This window comes from Spermophilus citellus (assembly GCF_964194105.1).
Source record: "Spermophilus citellus genome assembly, chromosome: 4".
Lineage (NCBI taxonomy): Eukaryota > Metazoa > Chordata > Mammalia > Rodentia > Sciuridae > Spermophilus > Spermophilus citellus.
Window position 1 is genome coordinate 51614609 of NC_138185.1, and position 17825 is coordinate 51632433.

General features: G+C 41.6%; 1 protein-coding gene across 2 annotated transcripts in view; it reads left to right on the forward strand.

Moving 5' to 3' along the window:
- OTUD7A (OTU deubiquitinase 7A) overlaps positions 1 to 17825 on the forward strand; it is a 336583-nt gene that overhangs the window by 285216 nt on the left and 33542 nt on the right. For both annotated transcript variants that reach the window (XM_081291466.1, XM_081291465.1), the window contains 3 exons: positions 12246 to 12347; positions 16097 to 16224; positions 16968 to 17080. In XM_081291466.1, coding sequence (XP_081147592.1) covers positions 12246 to 12347; positions 16097 to 16224; positions 16968 to 17080 — 343 coding nt within the window. The remainder of the gene's footprint in view (positions 1 to 12245; positions 12348 to 16096; positions 16225 to 16967; positions 17081 to 17825) is intronic.

A 17825-nucleotide genomic window follows, 5' to 3' on the forward strand; every position in this document is an offset into this window, starting at 1 on the left:
GGGTCAAATGGTGGTTCCATTCCCAGCTTTCCAAGAAATCTCCATACTGCTTTCCAAATTGGCTGCACCAATTTGCAGTCCCACCAACAATGAACAAGTGTACCCTTTTCCCCACATCCTCGCCAGCACTTGTTGTTGTTTGACTTCGTAATGGCTGCCAATCTTACTAGAGTGAGATGGTATCTTAGGGTGGTTTTGATTTGCATTTCTCTGACTGCTAGCGATGGTGAGCATTTTTTCATGTACTTATTGATTGATTGTATGTCCTCCTCTGAGAAGTGTCTGTTCAGGTCCTTGGCCCATTTGTTGATTGGGTTATTTGTTATCTTATTGTCTAATTTTTTGAGTTCTTTGTATATTCTGGATATTAGGGCTCTATCTGAAGTGTGAGGAGTAAAGATTTGTTCCCAGGATGTAGGTTCCCTATTTACCTCTCTTATTGTTTCTTTTGCTGAGAAAAAACTTTTTAGTTTGAGTAAGTCCCATTTGTTGACTCTAGTTATTAACTCTTGCGCTATGGGTGTCCTATTGAGGAATTTGGAGCCCACCCCCACAGTATGTAGATCATAGCCAACTTCTTCTTCTATCAGACGCCGTGTCTCTGATTTGATATCAAGCTCCTTGATCCATTTTGAGTTAACTTTTGTGCATGGCGAGAGAAAGGGATTCAGTTTCATTTTGATGCAAATGGATTTCCAGTTTTCCCAGCACCATTTGTTGAAGATGCTATCCTTCCTCCATTACATGCTTTAAGCCCCTTTATCAAATATAAGATAGTTGTAGTTTTGTGGATTGGTTTCTGTGTCCTCTATTCTGTACCATTGGTCCACTCGCCTGTTTTGGTACCAGTACCATGCTGTTTTTTTTTACTATTGCTCTGTAGTATAGTTTGAAGTCTGGTATCGCTATACCGCCTGATTCACACTTCCTGCTTAGCATTGTTTTTGCTATTCTGGGTCTTTTATTTTTCCATATGAATTTCATGATTGCTTTATCTATTTCTACAAGAAATGCCGTTGGGATTTTGATTGGCATTGCATTGAACTTATAGAGAATTTTTGGTAATATCGCCATTTTGATGATGTTAGTTCTGCCTATCCATGAACAGGGTATATTTTTCCATCTTCTAAGATCTTCTATATCTCTCTTTAGGGTTCTGTAGTTTTCATTGTATAAGTCGTTCACCTCTTTTGTTAGGTTGATTCCCAAGTATTTTATTTTTTTGAGGATATTGTGAATGGAGTGGTTGTCCTCATTTCCATTTCAGAGGATTTGTCACTGATATACAGGAATGCCTTTGATTTATGCGTGTTGATTTTATATCCTGCCACTTTGCTGAATTCATTTATTAGCTCTAATATTTTCTTTGTAGACCCTTTTGGGTCTGCTAGGTATAGAATCATGTCATCTGCAAATAGTGATAATTTAAGTTCTTCTTTTCCTATTTTCATGCCTTTAATTTCTTTCGTCTGTCTAATTGCTCTGGCCAGTGTTTCGAGGACTATGTTGAACAGAAGTGGTGAGAGAGGGCATCCCTGTCTTGTTCCAGATTTTAGAGGGAATGCCTTCAATTTTTCTCCATTCAGAATGATTTTTTCAATTTTTTCAATTGTTTCTTTTGTTTCAATTTCATTAATTTCAGCTCTGATTTTAATTATTTCTTGCCTTCTACTTCTTTTGCTGTTGTTTTGCTCTTCTTTTTCTAGGATTTTGAGATGAAGTATGAGATCATTTATTTGTTGGTTTTTTCTTTTTTTAAGGAATGAACTCCAAGCAATGAATTTTCCTCTTAGTACTGCTTTCAATGTGTCCCATAGATTCTGATATGTTGTGTCTGTGTTTTCATTTAACTCTAAGAATTTTTTAATTTCCTCCTTTATGTCTTCTAAAACCCATTGATCATTCAGTAACCTATTGTTCATTCTCCAAGTGATGCATGATTTTTCCTTCCTTCTTATATTGTTGATTTTCAGTTTCATTCCATTATGATCAGATAAGATGCATGGTATTATCTCTACTCCTTTATATTGTCTAAGAGTTGCCATGTGACATAATATATGATCTATTTTTGAGAAGGATCCATGTGCTGCTGAGAAAAAAGTGTAACTGCTTGATGTTGGGTGGTATATTCTATATATGTCAATTAAGTCTAGGTTGTTAATTGTGTTATTGAGTTCTATAGTTTCCTTATTCAACTTTTGTTTGGAAGATCTGTCCAGTGGTGAGAGAGGTGTGTTGAAGTCTCCCATGATTTTTGTATGGTGGTCTATTAGACTCTTGAACTTGAGAAGAGTTTGCTTGATGAACATAGCTGCTCCATTGTTTGCGGCATATATATATTTATGATTGTTATGTCTTGTTGGTGTATGGTTCCCTTGAGCAGTATGCAGTGTCCCTCTTTATCCCTTTTGATTAACTTTGGCTTGAAATCTATTTTATTTGTTTGGTATGAGTATGGAGACTCCTGCTTGTTTCCGTAGTCCATATGAGTGATATGATTTTTCCCAACCTTTCACCTTCAGTCTATGTATATCTTTTCCTATCAAATGTGTCTTCTGTAGGCAGCATATTGTTGGGTCTTGTTTTGTAATCCATTCTACTAGTCTGTGTCTCTCAATTGGTGAGTTTAAGCCATTAACATTTAGGGTTATTATTGAGATATTGTTTGTTCTTCCAGCCATATTTGTTTGTTTATGTTACTGAATATGGTTTGTTTTCTTCTTTGATTATTTTCCCCCCTTTACTGTCCTACCTCCCATTGTTGGTTTTCATTGTTATTTTCCATTTCCTCTTCCTGTAATGTTTTGCCAAGGATTTTTTGAAGAGATGGTTTTCTAGCTGCAAATTCTTTTAACTTTTGTTTATCGTGGAAGGTTTTAATTTCCTCTTCCATCTTGAAGCTTAATTTTGCTGGATTCACAATTCTTGGTTGGAACCCATTTTCTTTCAGTATTTGAAATATGTTATTCCAGGATCTTCTAGCTTTCAAAGTCTGTGTTGAGAGATCAGCTGTTATCCTGATTGGTTTACCCCTAAATGTAATCTGCTTCCTTTCTCTTGTAGCTTTTAAAATTCTCTCCTTATTCTGTATGTTGGGCATCTTCATTACAATGTGTCTAGGTGTGGATCTCTTATGACTATGCACATTCGGCGTCCTGTAGGCTTCTAGGATTTGGGATTCTGTCTCGTTCTTCAAGTCTGGGAAGTTTTCTCGAATTATTTCATTGAATAGATTGCTCATTCCTTTGGTTTGGAGCTCTGTGCCTTCCTGTATCCCAATGACTCTTAAATTTGGTCTTTTAATGTTATCCCATATTTCTTGGATGTTCTTCTCCTGGTTTCTTAACAGTCTTGCTGAGCTGTCTATGTTCTTTTCAAGTTGAAATACTTTGTCTTCATTGTCTGATGTTCTATCTTCTAAGTGTTCTACTCTGCTGGTAGTATTATCAATTGAGTTTTTAAGTTGGTTTATTGCTTCCTGCATTTCTAGGATTTCTATTTGTTTGGTTTTTATTACCTCTATCTCCCTGTATAATTGATCCTTTGCTTCTTGGATTTGTTTATGTAATTCCTTGTCAAAGTGATCTTTCATTGTTTGATTTTGCTGTCTCATGTCTTCCTTGAGACTCCAGATCATCTGAAGCATGTATATCCTGAATTCTTTATCTGACATTCCATCTGTTGCAGCTATTACCTCTTCTAAAATTGAGTTGACCTGCATTGCTTGTGGTCCTTTCTTGCCTTGTCTTTTCATACTGCTCGCATTTCTTTCTGCTTGGTAAAACTGTTGTGTTTTTGAAATTTTCCCCCTATTTATTTATATTGCTCTTGTATAGTTGAAAAATCTCCCTTACAGGGCGGGTAATGGCTGTGCTCCTCCTCCAATTGGGGTGATCTGTCTACCACGCTGGCGGGCCGCTAGGCCTGCTCTGCCGGTCGGTCGCAGGTCTGCCCCCACTCCAATTGTGGTGACGCGTCTACCACGCTGGCAGGCCTCTGGGCCTATTCCGCCAGTGGGTCGCAGGTCTGCCTACCTGCGGGCTCGGGCGACAGCTCTGCTCGGCCCCCACTCCAAATGGGGCTACCTGACTGCCACTCCGGCGGGTCGCTGGGCCTTTTCCGGACACGGGCGGTGGCTCTGCTCCGCCCCCACTCCAACCAGTGTGACATGTCTGCCTCGCCGGCCGGCCGCTAAGCCCATCCCACTGGTGAGCCGCCAGTCTGCCTACCTTGCGAGCTCGGGTGGCGGCTCTGCTCGACCCCCACTCCAAATGGGGTGACTTGACTACCACGCCGGTGGGTCACTGGACCTTTTCCGGGCACAGGCAGCGGCCCCGCTCAGCCCCCACTCCAATCGGCGCGACGTGTCCACCATACTGGCAGGCCACCGGGCCTGTCCTGCCAGTGGGTCACAGGTCTGCCTACCTTGCAGGCTTGGGTGGCAGCTCTGCTCGGCCCCTACTCCAAATGGGGTGACTTGACTACCACGCCATCGGGTAGCTGGTCCTGTTCCAGGCGTGGGCGGCTGCTCTCTTCGGCCCCAGCTGCAGTTGGGGTGACGTGATACCTCACCGGCGGGTCGCTTGGCCTGTTCCGGGCGCAGGCGGCAGCTCCACTCTGCCCCTCTGGCCCCCACAGCACCCAGCAGGACCCAGACGGAGAAGCAGTTTCCGCGGGTTCCCCAGCCCTGGGCCAAAGCAGCTCCGGGAGCCTGAATCCAGCCGCTCCGAGCTCGGTGCACGCTCTGCTAGGAGCCGGCTCCAAGAAGCAGTCTCCGCGGGTTCCCCAGTCCTGGGCCAAAACAGTTCCGGGAGTCAGCACCCGGCCGCTCCGAGCTCGGAGCACGGTCCGCTAGGAGCAGGCTCCAAGAAGCAGTCTCCGCGGGTTCTCTAGCCCTGAGCCTGAGCAATCTGTCTGTGAGACGCAGGCAAATAACAGCCTGAAATCACCGGTTCCGTAGCTGAATGAGCTGAGATCAGTAGAAAACAGGGATGATTACGTCAGCTCTCCAAGATGGCGGCCACTGGCCTCCTCCGTGGTCCAACCGCGTGGAGAACCGAACTGGACCGCTTCTCTCCTCCGTCTCAAACCCAGAACTCAGCACTGAGCACAGCCATTGCACCGCTGGCAGGAGCCCACAGAATCCGCAACGCTGCACCTCCTCGCCGCCACCTCGCTGCTTCCCAGCGCGCGCCGCAGACTCCAGCCGCGGGGCAATCAGCCGAACAAGCAGTGCGACCCTCGGTGCAGAGAAATCGCCCGCGACCGAGCCCCTGCAGCCGATCCTTGCGCAATGAAAAACCCCTCCACTAGATTCTGGAGCACCTCAATTTCGCTGGAAATTCCCAACAAGATAGCCTTCAGCTGTTTTAACTCGTCATTCTCCCGCACAGTGACGCGGCACACGGGGGTGATGCACTCCCTTTGCCGCCATCTTCCTAGCTAAGTCTTGACATTCTTATAGGAATGTCTTATAGCTTTCAGTTTAGATATCACTTGTGTTTCATTAAATGTATGTTTAAGTATTTATATTTTTAATGTTATTCTATTGTTTTTATTAGTATATAAATATGTGTTTACCTTGGAAAATTTGAATTCATTCATTAGATCAAGGAGTTTTGGGTAGATTTTAAGTATTTTCTACATAAAATTATTCCATCTACCAGTAAATACAGTTTCACTTATTGCTGTCCCATATTTTTGCCTTTTATTTTTTTGTTCTTATATAATTGCCCTGACTTAGTCCTTTATCAGTATTAAATATTGTTTTCTTTCTTAGTTGGAAGCATGCAGTATCTTGCCATTAAGTATCGTGTTAACTTAGAGTTTCCATAGATGACCTGTATTAAATTGAGGATTTTCTTTATTTCCCTAGCAATTTCATTTTTGAAGGTTAATTTTTCTGGGGACAGACTCTAGTCTAGAGTGGAGGTTATTTTCATTCAGCACTTCAATGCTCTCATTGCATTGTATGAGAACTCTGTCTTATTGTTCTTTTTGTAACATTTTTCTCTACTTTTAAGAGTTTATGTTTAATTTCCAACAGTTTTCCCACATGTCTTGTCATGATTTTTTTTATATTAATTCTTCATAGGGTTTCAAGATGTCCCATAATCTGTCTTTCACCAAATTTGGAAAATACTTGAACATTATTTGTTCAAATATGGCTTCTGGTCCATTTTCTCTGTTTTCTTGAAAATATTAATCCAAGTTACTTCCAAATCCCTGTCAAGGTAATCTTAAAATCTGGATCATCCATGTGTCTTGTTTTTTTAGCTCATTTTTATTTCATCCATATAATTCCAGATGGGTATTTGTTTATTTATATGCCTAGTAATTTTTTATCTGCTTTCAGACATTATGCACATAAAATTGTAGATTCTACATGGTGTTACACTTCTCTAGAGAGGGTCTTCCCTTCCCTTTGGTGCCGGAATACCTTACTGTAGTCGGGGACTATAGGACTGAGGCTGTTTTTCAGTCCTGATAGGGCTCCGTCTACTTCAAATTCATGCCTGATTATCTAATATATTCAACTCATCCTGTTATATTTTGTGAGACCTCCCTCTCCTCATGGATAGTACACTCTATATCTCATGAACCATCTGAAAAAAAATCTGCTTTATGACAAAAACTGTGAAATGTCTGATATTTTTTACTCTGCTTGCAAGCTAAAACAAACTAGTCTTCCATGGTTTCATGGTGGCTGACAGAAGACCTGAAACTCCTGAATCAGAGGAGGACACTGTTTTATTTAAGGCACATGCAACAGTTTTGGAGATCTACCCCAGGGCACATTTCTTCATGCAGAATTCTCCAGGGTTAGTTCTAGAAAACAAACATTGTCACTGTATCCCATCTGCCCCTATATTTTCTAGGGTATTAAGATCTTCTCCCCTCATGTGCTGGGGTTGGTTGTTGCTCCTCTACCCCTCACAAAATTGATGTGTACAACCATATTACCAAAACTAACTCATCCTTCAAAAAAAATCATCTCCTGATCACAACTATCTCTCATCGATGAAGGTAAGCAACAAGAGGAACAAAAGTTCTTTATAAAATTGAACCATAATTCTGTCTGAATTTTCTAGGTTTCCTTTTGGCTGGACTGACACTCAAATATGCCAAACACCTAGGGGTGACCAGAAGGAAAACGAGCTATTCAAAATGATCAGAGATGCTCAGGTGGAATCTGGATTTTCAAAAATCGGCCTATGCAACTCCTATCCTGTTCATCCTGATCACTAACCAGGAAATAGCTGAAAGGAGATGATACCTTTTTGTAACAAACTCATACAGTGAACAAACTGCCTTACTAAGGCCGTCACATCCCCCAAAACTGCATATGTTGGAGCCTGAAACCCCAATTTTATTGTATTAGGAAGTAGAGCCTTTGGAAGGAAATTAGGTTTCGATGAGGTCATGAGGATGGCCACCATGATGAGATCCGTGTCCTTGTAAGAAGAAGAGACACCAGAGTTCACTCACTCGCTCATGTGAGGACATGATAAGAAGGTGGCCATGTACAAGCCAGGAAGAGAGCCTTTTTCAGGAACCATATCAGCCGACAACTTGATCTGGGAACGGTAATGAATGTCTCTCGTTTAAGCCACTTGGTCTACAGCAGCTACAGCTATAAAGCCCAGAAGCTGCCTGAGACAAGTACACATCAGGAGAAAGGCAGGGAGAGAGGGTCAGTGTTTTAGTCTGTTCAGGCTGCTAGAACAAAGTGCCTTACACTGGTTAATTTAGAAACGACAGAATTCTATTGCTTACAGTTCTAGAGGCTAAGAATCCCATGATTAAGGTGCTAGCAGATTTGGTTTCTGGTGAGGGCTCATTCTTTGCACAGGGTTTCTTCTATATGTCCTCACATGGTAGAATTGACCAACAGGCTCTCTCAGACCTCTTTTATAAGAGTACTAATATCATTCATGAGGGAAGAGCTCCTCCAAATGAATCCCTGCCTAGATGCCCCAGCTCTCAACACCACTGGCCTGGGGATTAAGTTTCAATGTATGAACTGTTGAGGGACACAAACATTCAAACCATTACAACCAGAAATATTTTTGAGGCTACTTTTTAGAAGGCCACCCCATGCTCCATTATATCAGGTACCTTTGGATGATAGAGAACATGGAAACCCCATTGAAGATGTCCACTATCAGCCCTTTGTTGGTAGCTTTTTAATAAAAGGCACATGATTGTCAGGCTGAAAGCCAAAAGCAGACATACATGAGTCGTAAGGGTCATAATGGTGTTGTCAGAGTTGACTCACCAGACAAAGCTACAGACTGACAGACCAGAGCTGCAGCTCTCTTACCTGAGAACGTGTTGGCAGCAGTGAGGCAGTGCCAGCCCTGAAAGTCAGTCTTCCAGGAGTAGGCAGGAGCAGCATCTCAAGCAACACATCCTCCTTGTCCATGAGACAGTGAGTTGAGGATACATACAGTGGCAACCTCTGCATCCGAATATAAAATCCTTCACTTCTGCCCCTCTGTGATGGTGAGAGTGTGGCTGTGTGTGGCTGGTGAGGGCTCAGACAGCCATGGTGTCAGTCTAGGAGGTGCAGGCTTCACAAGTCATCTCATCAGAGGACAAAGCTCACTATGTTCATTGATGTGAGTGGCCAAGATATTTGGATCAGCAGTTTCAATTTGCTATCCCTTTTTGTGGTCCCAAAGATGGATGACTTTAATCTACCAGTCTGTAGTTTCCCAAAAGGCAGACCAAATTGCCAGGTCATTGACAATATCCCAAGAATCAGTAAAAATATAATAAGCTTCATCAATGAATGCTGGCTAGATCTATGAGTACAGCCTCAAGTCCTGCCCAGTGAACAGATGGCCAGCTCTGCTTCCAGTCCTGCATAGCTGGTACTGGAGCGAACGGCTGCGCCACCCAGTGAACGCCACCAGATTTTAGCTTAGTGGAGGCATCAGTAATCCAGGTCTAGGGATTTAGGGGACTCTGTGTATCAAGAGCCCCATAGGGTCAGCAGTTTTACTTTGGGCAGCAGTGTAGGGGATAGTTTCCTTCAAAGGGATTTGTTGTCACTTTTTCATGTAATCCCAAAATGCCACTGGGACCAAGCCAGCTCTATTCTTGGATGCCATTTCCATTTGACAAGTGATAGACCCACGAGTCTCTCATGAACAATCGTAACAACTATAAACAAAAAAAAATAGCAAATTTAACCCATCAATAAATTATAACAAAGTTGGATTTATTCCAGGAATGTGAGTTGGATAGATATTCCAAAAAAAAAATAATCCATTGACCATCTCCTGCTTCCAGGAGCAATGGAATAGCTAATGATAAACCTGCCTGTTTGCCTGCCACAATGAAAAAAGAGAGAAATGTAGAACTTCCTTTAGAAGAGCATCTGAAAGCTGCTACAGCGCTTAGAATTAAAAGGGGTAAGAAACTGGAGACAGGAAAACCTGAGAAGTAAGCCCGAAAATGTAATTGCTTTTACTCTGAGAGTTGTTGCAGAATTGGGGTGGAGGGAAAGATTTTGGTGACACTCAGGAATTTTAGGCATATATCAACCTTGCCTGTAAATGACTTTTTTGAAAGATTTTCCCTGAGGTCCTTTGCTGAACACAGCTGAAGTGACTAAAAACCTGAGCAGAAAGCCTTAGAAATGTAGCAGAATTTGGAACCACTATAGGGAGATTACAAAGTATAATAATTCTTATTTGAAAATAGAGATAATGTCTCTCTGTGGCAGAGGACAGGTGTGTTCACTGTTCACCAAAATAAAGATAATGTCTCCCTCCAGAACGAAGTTTGGAAAGGTTTGCTTGCAGTCTATTGTAAAAGTGTAGCATTCATTAAGCTTGAGGTTCCCCAACAGTAACACAAACCCACTAAATGTACCGTGTCCACCTGTGCCTGCTTCTGAACCACCCCTGTGAGATTTGGGGATGCGAGGATCTGACATAAATATGAGGCTCATGCTTCACTATGCTGTAATGATGTACTTTGTGAGATGATTACCCCCATTAGGTTGATTGGCACATCCATCACCTCACACAGTTACCATTTTTGGTGTGTGAGAACATTTAATATCTATGCCTTAGCAAATTTCAACTATATAATATGGCATTAACAACTGTGGTCTACAATAGACCTACAGAACTTATTCATTCTATATAAATGAGACTCTGTATTTTGGAATATCTAGATCATTCATATTTAAATACTGATATGTTAATTTAAATATATTATCTTGGTTTAAATCTAAATGTTATCTTGCTATTTATTTGTTCCTTTTTTAACTCTTTCTTGTACTCTCTTGAATTATTCAAGAATATTTACTCTTCTCTTTTCTCCTCTGTTAGCTTGTTGGTTTGGGGGTGGGTATCCCACAGGTTATAAAATGCATCTTTGAATTATTAGAATTTTCTTAGGAATAGATCTTAGTACTTTTACCACTTCCTGGCCAATGTATGTACCATAAGATTTATGTCATTTATTACACATTGTCATATTTTGTGCTACTGCTGTCATTTGTTTTAATTCTCCGTGTGACTTAATTCCCAAAAGACATTGCTGGTGTCGCTTTAAACAGTCAGTATCTATTTACATTTACCAACATATTTGCCCTTTCAAATCTCTTTATTCCTTTTGTATAATCCTGCTTTCATCCAGGATCATTTTCCTTCTACCTTTTATATTTTTACTGTAGGTCCAGTGGTAATAAATTCTGTGTTTATCTGAAATACAGAATTCTAGATGGTAATAATTTCCTTTCTACAAGAAACCTTTCTAAGATTTTTATAGGAATTGCTGTTAACCTAGAGTCAATTTGGATGGAATTCACATCTTTACTATGTTGAGAGTTTTCTAATTCATAAACAGTATGTATTTCCATTTGTTTTAGATATTCTTTGATTTCTTTCATGAGAATTTTATAGTTGTTAGCACATAAGTACTGACACTTGTGTTAGATCTATACCTAAGTCATTTTTGAGTGATTATAAATGGTATTATAATCTTAGAATTCCCATGTATTCATTGCTAGTGTATAGAAATACAATTGATCTGTATGTATTGATCTCATATCCTGAGACCTTGACAAAATAACTAATTTTAGGAGTTCTTTTTTAAGTTTCCATCTGATTTTCTACATAAACCCTGGCATTTGCCAATAAGAATAGTGTTATATCTTCCTTTCTAATCTGTAACTAAAGGTTCTACTTTATTTTCTTTCTTTTTTATTTCTTTTTTCTTACTTGCTTCGCTGGCTATGACTTCTGGTACTATGTTGAATAGCAATTGTGAGAGTGGATATCCTCACCTTTTCCCCACACTTAGAAGTAAAGCATTCAATCTCCCTCCACTAAGTAAGATGTTAGCTATATGGTTTGGTATATGTTGTTTATCAAGTTAAGGAAGTTTCCTTCTTTTCCTCATTTTATGAAAGTTTTAATCATGAATGAGAATTTAATTTCATATCAAATGCTTTTTCTCCATTCATGCTATGACTATGTGGTTCTTTTTTTTCTGTAGTTTGTTACTATGGTATATTAATTGATTAATTTTAAAATATTAATCCAGCCTTGCATTCCTAGAATAATTGGTCATGTTGTACAAACCTTTGTATATATTTCTAGGTGCTATTTTGTTACAATTCTTTGTATATATTGCTAAGTTTATATTTTGTTAGCAATTTTCTAGCATGTCCAGGAAAGATATTATTCTACACTTTTCTCTTTTTGTACTTTCTTCATTGCATTTTGGTGTCAGGGTAATACTGGCTGTTTTCTAGAATAAATTGTATGGGGTTGGGTTTTGAGGGTAACTCTAATAGTGGTTGATTGGTGGTAGTTCTAACTATTACATATATACATATATACCTTATCAAAGATTACTGGAGTTGACATTTAACCACATTTAGTGAAACCTATAACTCTTTCCTGCCTTTGTGTTTCTTCATCCTCCACCCTTCATAATATGATTGTCTTAAATATGAACTGGATATATATTGAGACATACAATGTTATAATTTTTGTTTCTACCATTAAATATAATTTAGAAAACTCTTGAGTTTTCTAAACTCATATTTGCTCCTATTTTTGCTCTTTTTTTATTTGAGAAAAGGTGGCCACAATGCTCTATCTTCCCACTGAGATCCTTTAGAAAATCTTTCACTGATGTTTTGTGATTGCTTAGCAAACACACTTCTGGTGATCCCTGCCTTTTCTAGGCTTCTGTTCTAAGGTGAACTTCTGTTCCAGGTCGCCTGAACTGGTGGTCCACCGTGTGCACGAGCTGTAAACGGCTTCTTCCTTTGGCCACGACAGGGGATGGGAACTGCCTTTTACATGCCGCCTCACTGGGTAAGCTCTGCAGCACAGACAGAGTGGCAGGGCTCCAGGCCTCAATGAATGGTTAAAGCACAGACATATGCTAAGTAGAGACAACCATGTCACTATCATCTGGAAGAGTTCCCATGAGATGGAGTCAATAATCCTGGCCCTTCTGGTCAAGTAACTCTCTGGATTGATGGACAGATGAAACACAGGTTAGAAAAGACCTGTCATGATAAAAGAGGCCTTGAGTAAGAACTTCAGGTATGAGAATTAGAGACCTTGGCCTAAAATAATCCAAGAGGATTTCCTAGAAGAGTCAAGATCTTTACTGAAACTTGAAGAACCAAAAAGAGTAGAAAAGAGGACATTCCAGGCAGGGACACCAGAGAAATAAAGTACAGAGGCAGGAATCAAAAGGGTGTTTAGAGGCAGAACACAAGGTGGGGTTCTAGCAGGAGGATTGGGAGGCAGTACATGAGGTTGGGTAATGGTGGGACCACCATATTGACAGCAATCTATAATGAATCTGAACTGATAAGAAGATAGGCATAGGTATTGCTTAGGGGAATTACCATGGTCAGAATATACAGCAGACATATCAGCAACCTTCCCCAATAGGAAACAAATATTTGCAGGTACATGGGTATGGGTGGCAATATTTGGCAATATTGGGATAATTGAGAGTCATAGTGGACTTTCTCGAAGTTCAATCATTCTCTTGAGGTCCTGCTTACATGCAGAAGGCCAAATTCATTTTAAAAAGCAAGTCTGAATTTGTACCAGTGGCCTCACTATCAGGCCAGTTATTCCTCTTCAGTCCTGGAGAACATAATCTCTGTCCAGGCAATGGGGCTCTCGAACAAGAATGTGGTCTTTGGTGGGCAAACCCTCCTTCCCAGGTGAATGTGGCCTTAATGGGTACTGTGACCCAGAGCAATGGCTAGGCCCCAGACACATCTAGACTTCAGTAAGAAGTGGATTAAGATCAGATTGTACAGGGTTTTAAGGGAAATGCATCAGGGTCTGAGAAGGACATAGGGAGGCCCAGAGGACTATGGCAACTGAGAGTAAGGGGAACATTTCATGGACTTGATGATGGTGAAGGACAAAGGCATCCACCTGCCTCCTCCCTTTCCATGAAAACTATTATATCTGATTTGTTTTGTTTGGTTGGCATTGAAATGCATTCTACATTTATCATGGTAAGAAAATAAAAACCAATAACCCACCACTCATTGTTGACCTCTTTTAATATTTTAGTATCTTGTCTTCTCATCTTTTATCTATTCTTAAAGTAAAATTATAATCTCACTAGTTTACAGCTTGGAATTTGTTATTTTCCATTTACATTTTTTTAAATATGCCTTTTGCTTTAACATAAATTAATCATCATATAATAATTATACATATTTATGAGGTATAGTAATCTTAACTTTTTTGGAGAATTTTCCATGCTATTCTGCAAAAAATGTGATTTAGTATTTGGGCCATATTTCATTACAATATTTAATACTAACTATTCTACTTTTATTGAATGCATTTTACTTTGTTTTCTATAAAACTTGGAGAAAGAATATAAGAGAAGAAATCTCTCATCTATGTCAAACAGAGGCCTTGTTGCAAAGTCTCGGGCATGGAAATGGCTTTATCCTTCAGATACTGCAGTATACAGAGTCACTATCCCCATCAGCACCACAGGTGGGAAGGCCACATGCCACTGTGGAATCTTCTGATGGCACTTACCCCATAAGCACAATGGGACTGCTAGGCCTGCCTGGGAAGAGCAGTCTTCCCCTGGGCCTTGCTCCGTCTACGGGAGGACTAAGCCATGACTGACCAGAGTTGCAAGGTTCTCCTCTGAGAATCCCCCACAATACAATGAGCTCAGACCTAAAAGGCAGCTGGCCCTTTTTCCCAGTATGAGTTAAGCATTCCAAATCTCAAAATCCAAATTGTCCCCAAATCTGGGAATTTTTTTTAGAACCAAGATGACACAAGTGGAAAATTCCACACTATGAAACATTGTTCCATGTTCAAAAATATTAAAAGTATTATATAAATCACCGTCAGGTATGTGTATAAGGAATATATGGAACATATTTTAAAATCTGAACAAATCCAAAATCTAAAACATTTCTGATCCCAAGAATTTCAGATAAGGGATATTCAACCTTTACTTTGTTTTCATTTTTGTGCTTGCATCGCTAAACTCCACAGAACCAGGACTGCCAAAAGGCCATGTGACATCCACCAGCAATGCTGTTGAACAGCTGAGGGGGCCTAGTGTTACACTGGGATTATTGGGCACACATGGAGATGACAGTGATCCTGGAGTCAGGCCTGGAGGCAACCTTGTATAGGACAAGGAGACCCTCTGTGTGAGAAAGACTGCACTGAGATCCATGGGAGCTGAGAATGCTCAGAGCCCCAGAAGACAGCTAAAACAGTCAGAGAATGAGTAAGGAGCAATGAAGGCCATGTCCTCTGTCTGTCCTGTAGAGAAAGATAAAAGCCTGCCTACTAGAAAGCCCACAGCAGTCTCTGATTATTGCTTATCCAAGGATCAAAGCCAGCCTGAGCCTTTACAAACAGCAATCAGTTAAGGTCAAACTCTCCAGAGGCTCCAGCTCACTTGAAAGCCTGCCTGTTTCCTTGTTGCCATGTCCCCTTCATCCTAGCTCCAGCCACCCTTCCCTCTTGCCTTTTCTCAAGGGCACCATATGGACCACTCATTTGGCAGAGGGGCCATCCCTAGCCTTTCCCACCACCTGGGATAGCATCTCAGCTCCTTCCTTCACTCTTTTGAACCTTTGTTCTGATGTCTCCATCCATTCACACCATAACAAATGCACCTGCCACTCTGTCTTCTTCATCTGCTTTATCATTCCTTCTTGTGTTGACTTTGTACATTGTACAGAGATTTAATGATTGCCTGACTTACTACTTTCCTACAATGTGTGCTCTGTCAGGTTTTAGGATCTTCATGTGTCTTAGTCCCTGCTATACACATTCCTAGCACCTTGGATGGATGGATGGATGGATGGATGGATGGATGGATGGATGGATGGATGGAAGAATTTACCCAATTTTTCCCCTATAGCTAGGGCTGTATACCTCTTCAGTGCTTATCCCATTGGTTGGGTTTCTTGACCACATCTGAGCTGCCCAGAGCATGTACTCAGAGATGGCTGGCATATTTTTATAGCTCCTCAGCACCCACTACAGGTGAGAGACCTTCTCCTGGGGAGGCAGGTGCCCTTTCCTGGCTCAGATGCATGCAGTGGCATCCACTGACAGTCTTCTTATGAAGTTGAGATGCCCTTGAACATCAAATCTGGAAGAACCTTGGAGAAGCCAGAATGATATTGGTCATCCCAGCATGGGGCCCTCGGTGAGAACATATCATCAACTTGACTTCAAAGGCAGTCTCTCACCCAAACACAAGACCTAGACAGTGAACACTTGGTCTCTCAAAGCAAACCTGCAGGATTTAGGGTAGATAGCCAAAGAGAGTCAGTAGTCACTTTTCACCCACTATTGTTTCACTAAGAAGTATTTGCACTACTTCCTTCACCCATTTGAGTTTAGGGAAGCATTGGCAAAAGGAGAGGAACTCTGAATGATGACAACTAAACAGCTAACTGACATGTTATTACCTTTGTCTGTGCAGACACAGGAGGCCATCCTGGTAGGTAGGAGAATTTGAGTTTCTTCTAGCTTTCACCTTCCTTATGTCCTTTCTCTCTTCTTTGCTCCTTATGGTCTCCTGGCTGCAGGAATGTGGGGGTTTCATGATCGGGACCTGGTTTTACGAAAAGCTCTCTACACCATGATGAGGACAGGTGCTGAGCGGGAAGCCCTGAAGCGAAGGTGGAGGTGGCAACAGACACAGCAGAACAAGGAGGTTGGTATTTGCGGACCTGGTTGGAGTCCAGGATCCATACTAGATGCAGCCTTGAGCCATACTGGAGTCCAGAGTGTGGCCCCAGGTCCAAGTCCATCTTGTAAGGCCAGGTATAGACAGCTTCTGGGATTAATGAGACTCCCCCACTCAACCTCATGGCAGAGGAGCCTCATTACAACAGCACAGCCTTGTGGATGCAGCAATATGCTCATGGCTTGCCAATTAGGAAAGCCACCACCTTCACTCTCAAGTGTCCCAACGTTGATGATGAATTATGTGGTCACCTACTAGCAGGTACAGACTATGGATTTCCAGTCCCTGTGTGTGAGCTCAATCCAGATTACCAAGTGTCCCTTACCACAGGGAACATTAGCACTTTGCTCTTGTAGAAGAATCTGCCTTCTTTCTGATTAAAGTTGGCCTACTGACCCTTCAAAAACCTGAATGGTCAGCCCCCAGCCAAGCATATGTGTAGGCTAATGTTTCCTCATTCCCATCCCTAGGAATGACCCTTGCTAGTGGTAGACTCTTATTAGCTCTAAAATTAGAGACTACGGCTTGTGAAAATATATAGTCCAAACAAAAGGTGACCATTAGAGGACATTAATAGTTGTTCAGCTGGTGACTCAGTGTGGCTTTGACCAAGCCCATTGATCAGGTGTGGCTGCAAGTGTGGAGAGGGGAGATGAGGGCATTGCTGCTATGGCCTTCCCAACTCCTGAACCGGCTTCCATTTGTGCTAGTCAGGGCTGGTGTACACAGAGGAGGAGTGGGAGCGAGAGTGGACGGAGCTGCTGAAGCTGGCCTCCAGCGAGCCACGTACACATTTCAGCAAGAATGGTGGCACAGGTGGAGGGTAAGTGCTGTCCTTTCTATTCTCTGAGGGTTGTCTTGAGCTCCCAGCCACCTAGGGCTTCACACAGCATGGGAGTGGTAAAGACACAGTGTGGTACCCAAAAGCTGTGGAAGAAAGAAAGGTTGCAATTTTCAAATATTAGATTTTGAATGAGGCTGCATGGGAGGTTGTAGGGGACAGCTGGATCCTGCCAGATACCTTCATACGTATTTTGCAAGCAGAGACTCAAGCTGACATAAGCTTCTCAGTCCCATTTCCTCAAGCCTCATTATGCAGAGCAGGCACTGTCAGGGAAGGGACTGAGGGCATAAGCAGCCCCTGGAGGGAGACTATGACAGTGGTCATTTCCACACACTGCCACTGCATGAATCAGGCTCTGATTGCCCTAGCTGCTGGGTCTGGGTTTTATTTCCTAACTAAATATCTATGTAATCTTTGGTTTCAAGTCACACAGAAAGCCAAAATATCATTTAATTTACCTAGCATCTCTCAGCTAGGCTCTGTGGATATTATATATGTTCCTAGAAAAAGGCTTCACATGTTCAATGTGCATTTAGGAGTAGCATGTTCCTGAAGGCTCCACTCAAATGTTCCAGTGTGGGAATGAAGAGCTGGCCTGAAAAACAGGGTAGACGTAATGTTTCAAAGGGTGTGTGTTTTGGTTCATGCTTTTTTTGAATCTGATGGCAAGTGTTGCCCCCAGGAAAGGTCTCAGAAAAACAACGGAAAGTGTAAGCATTGACAC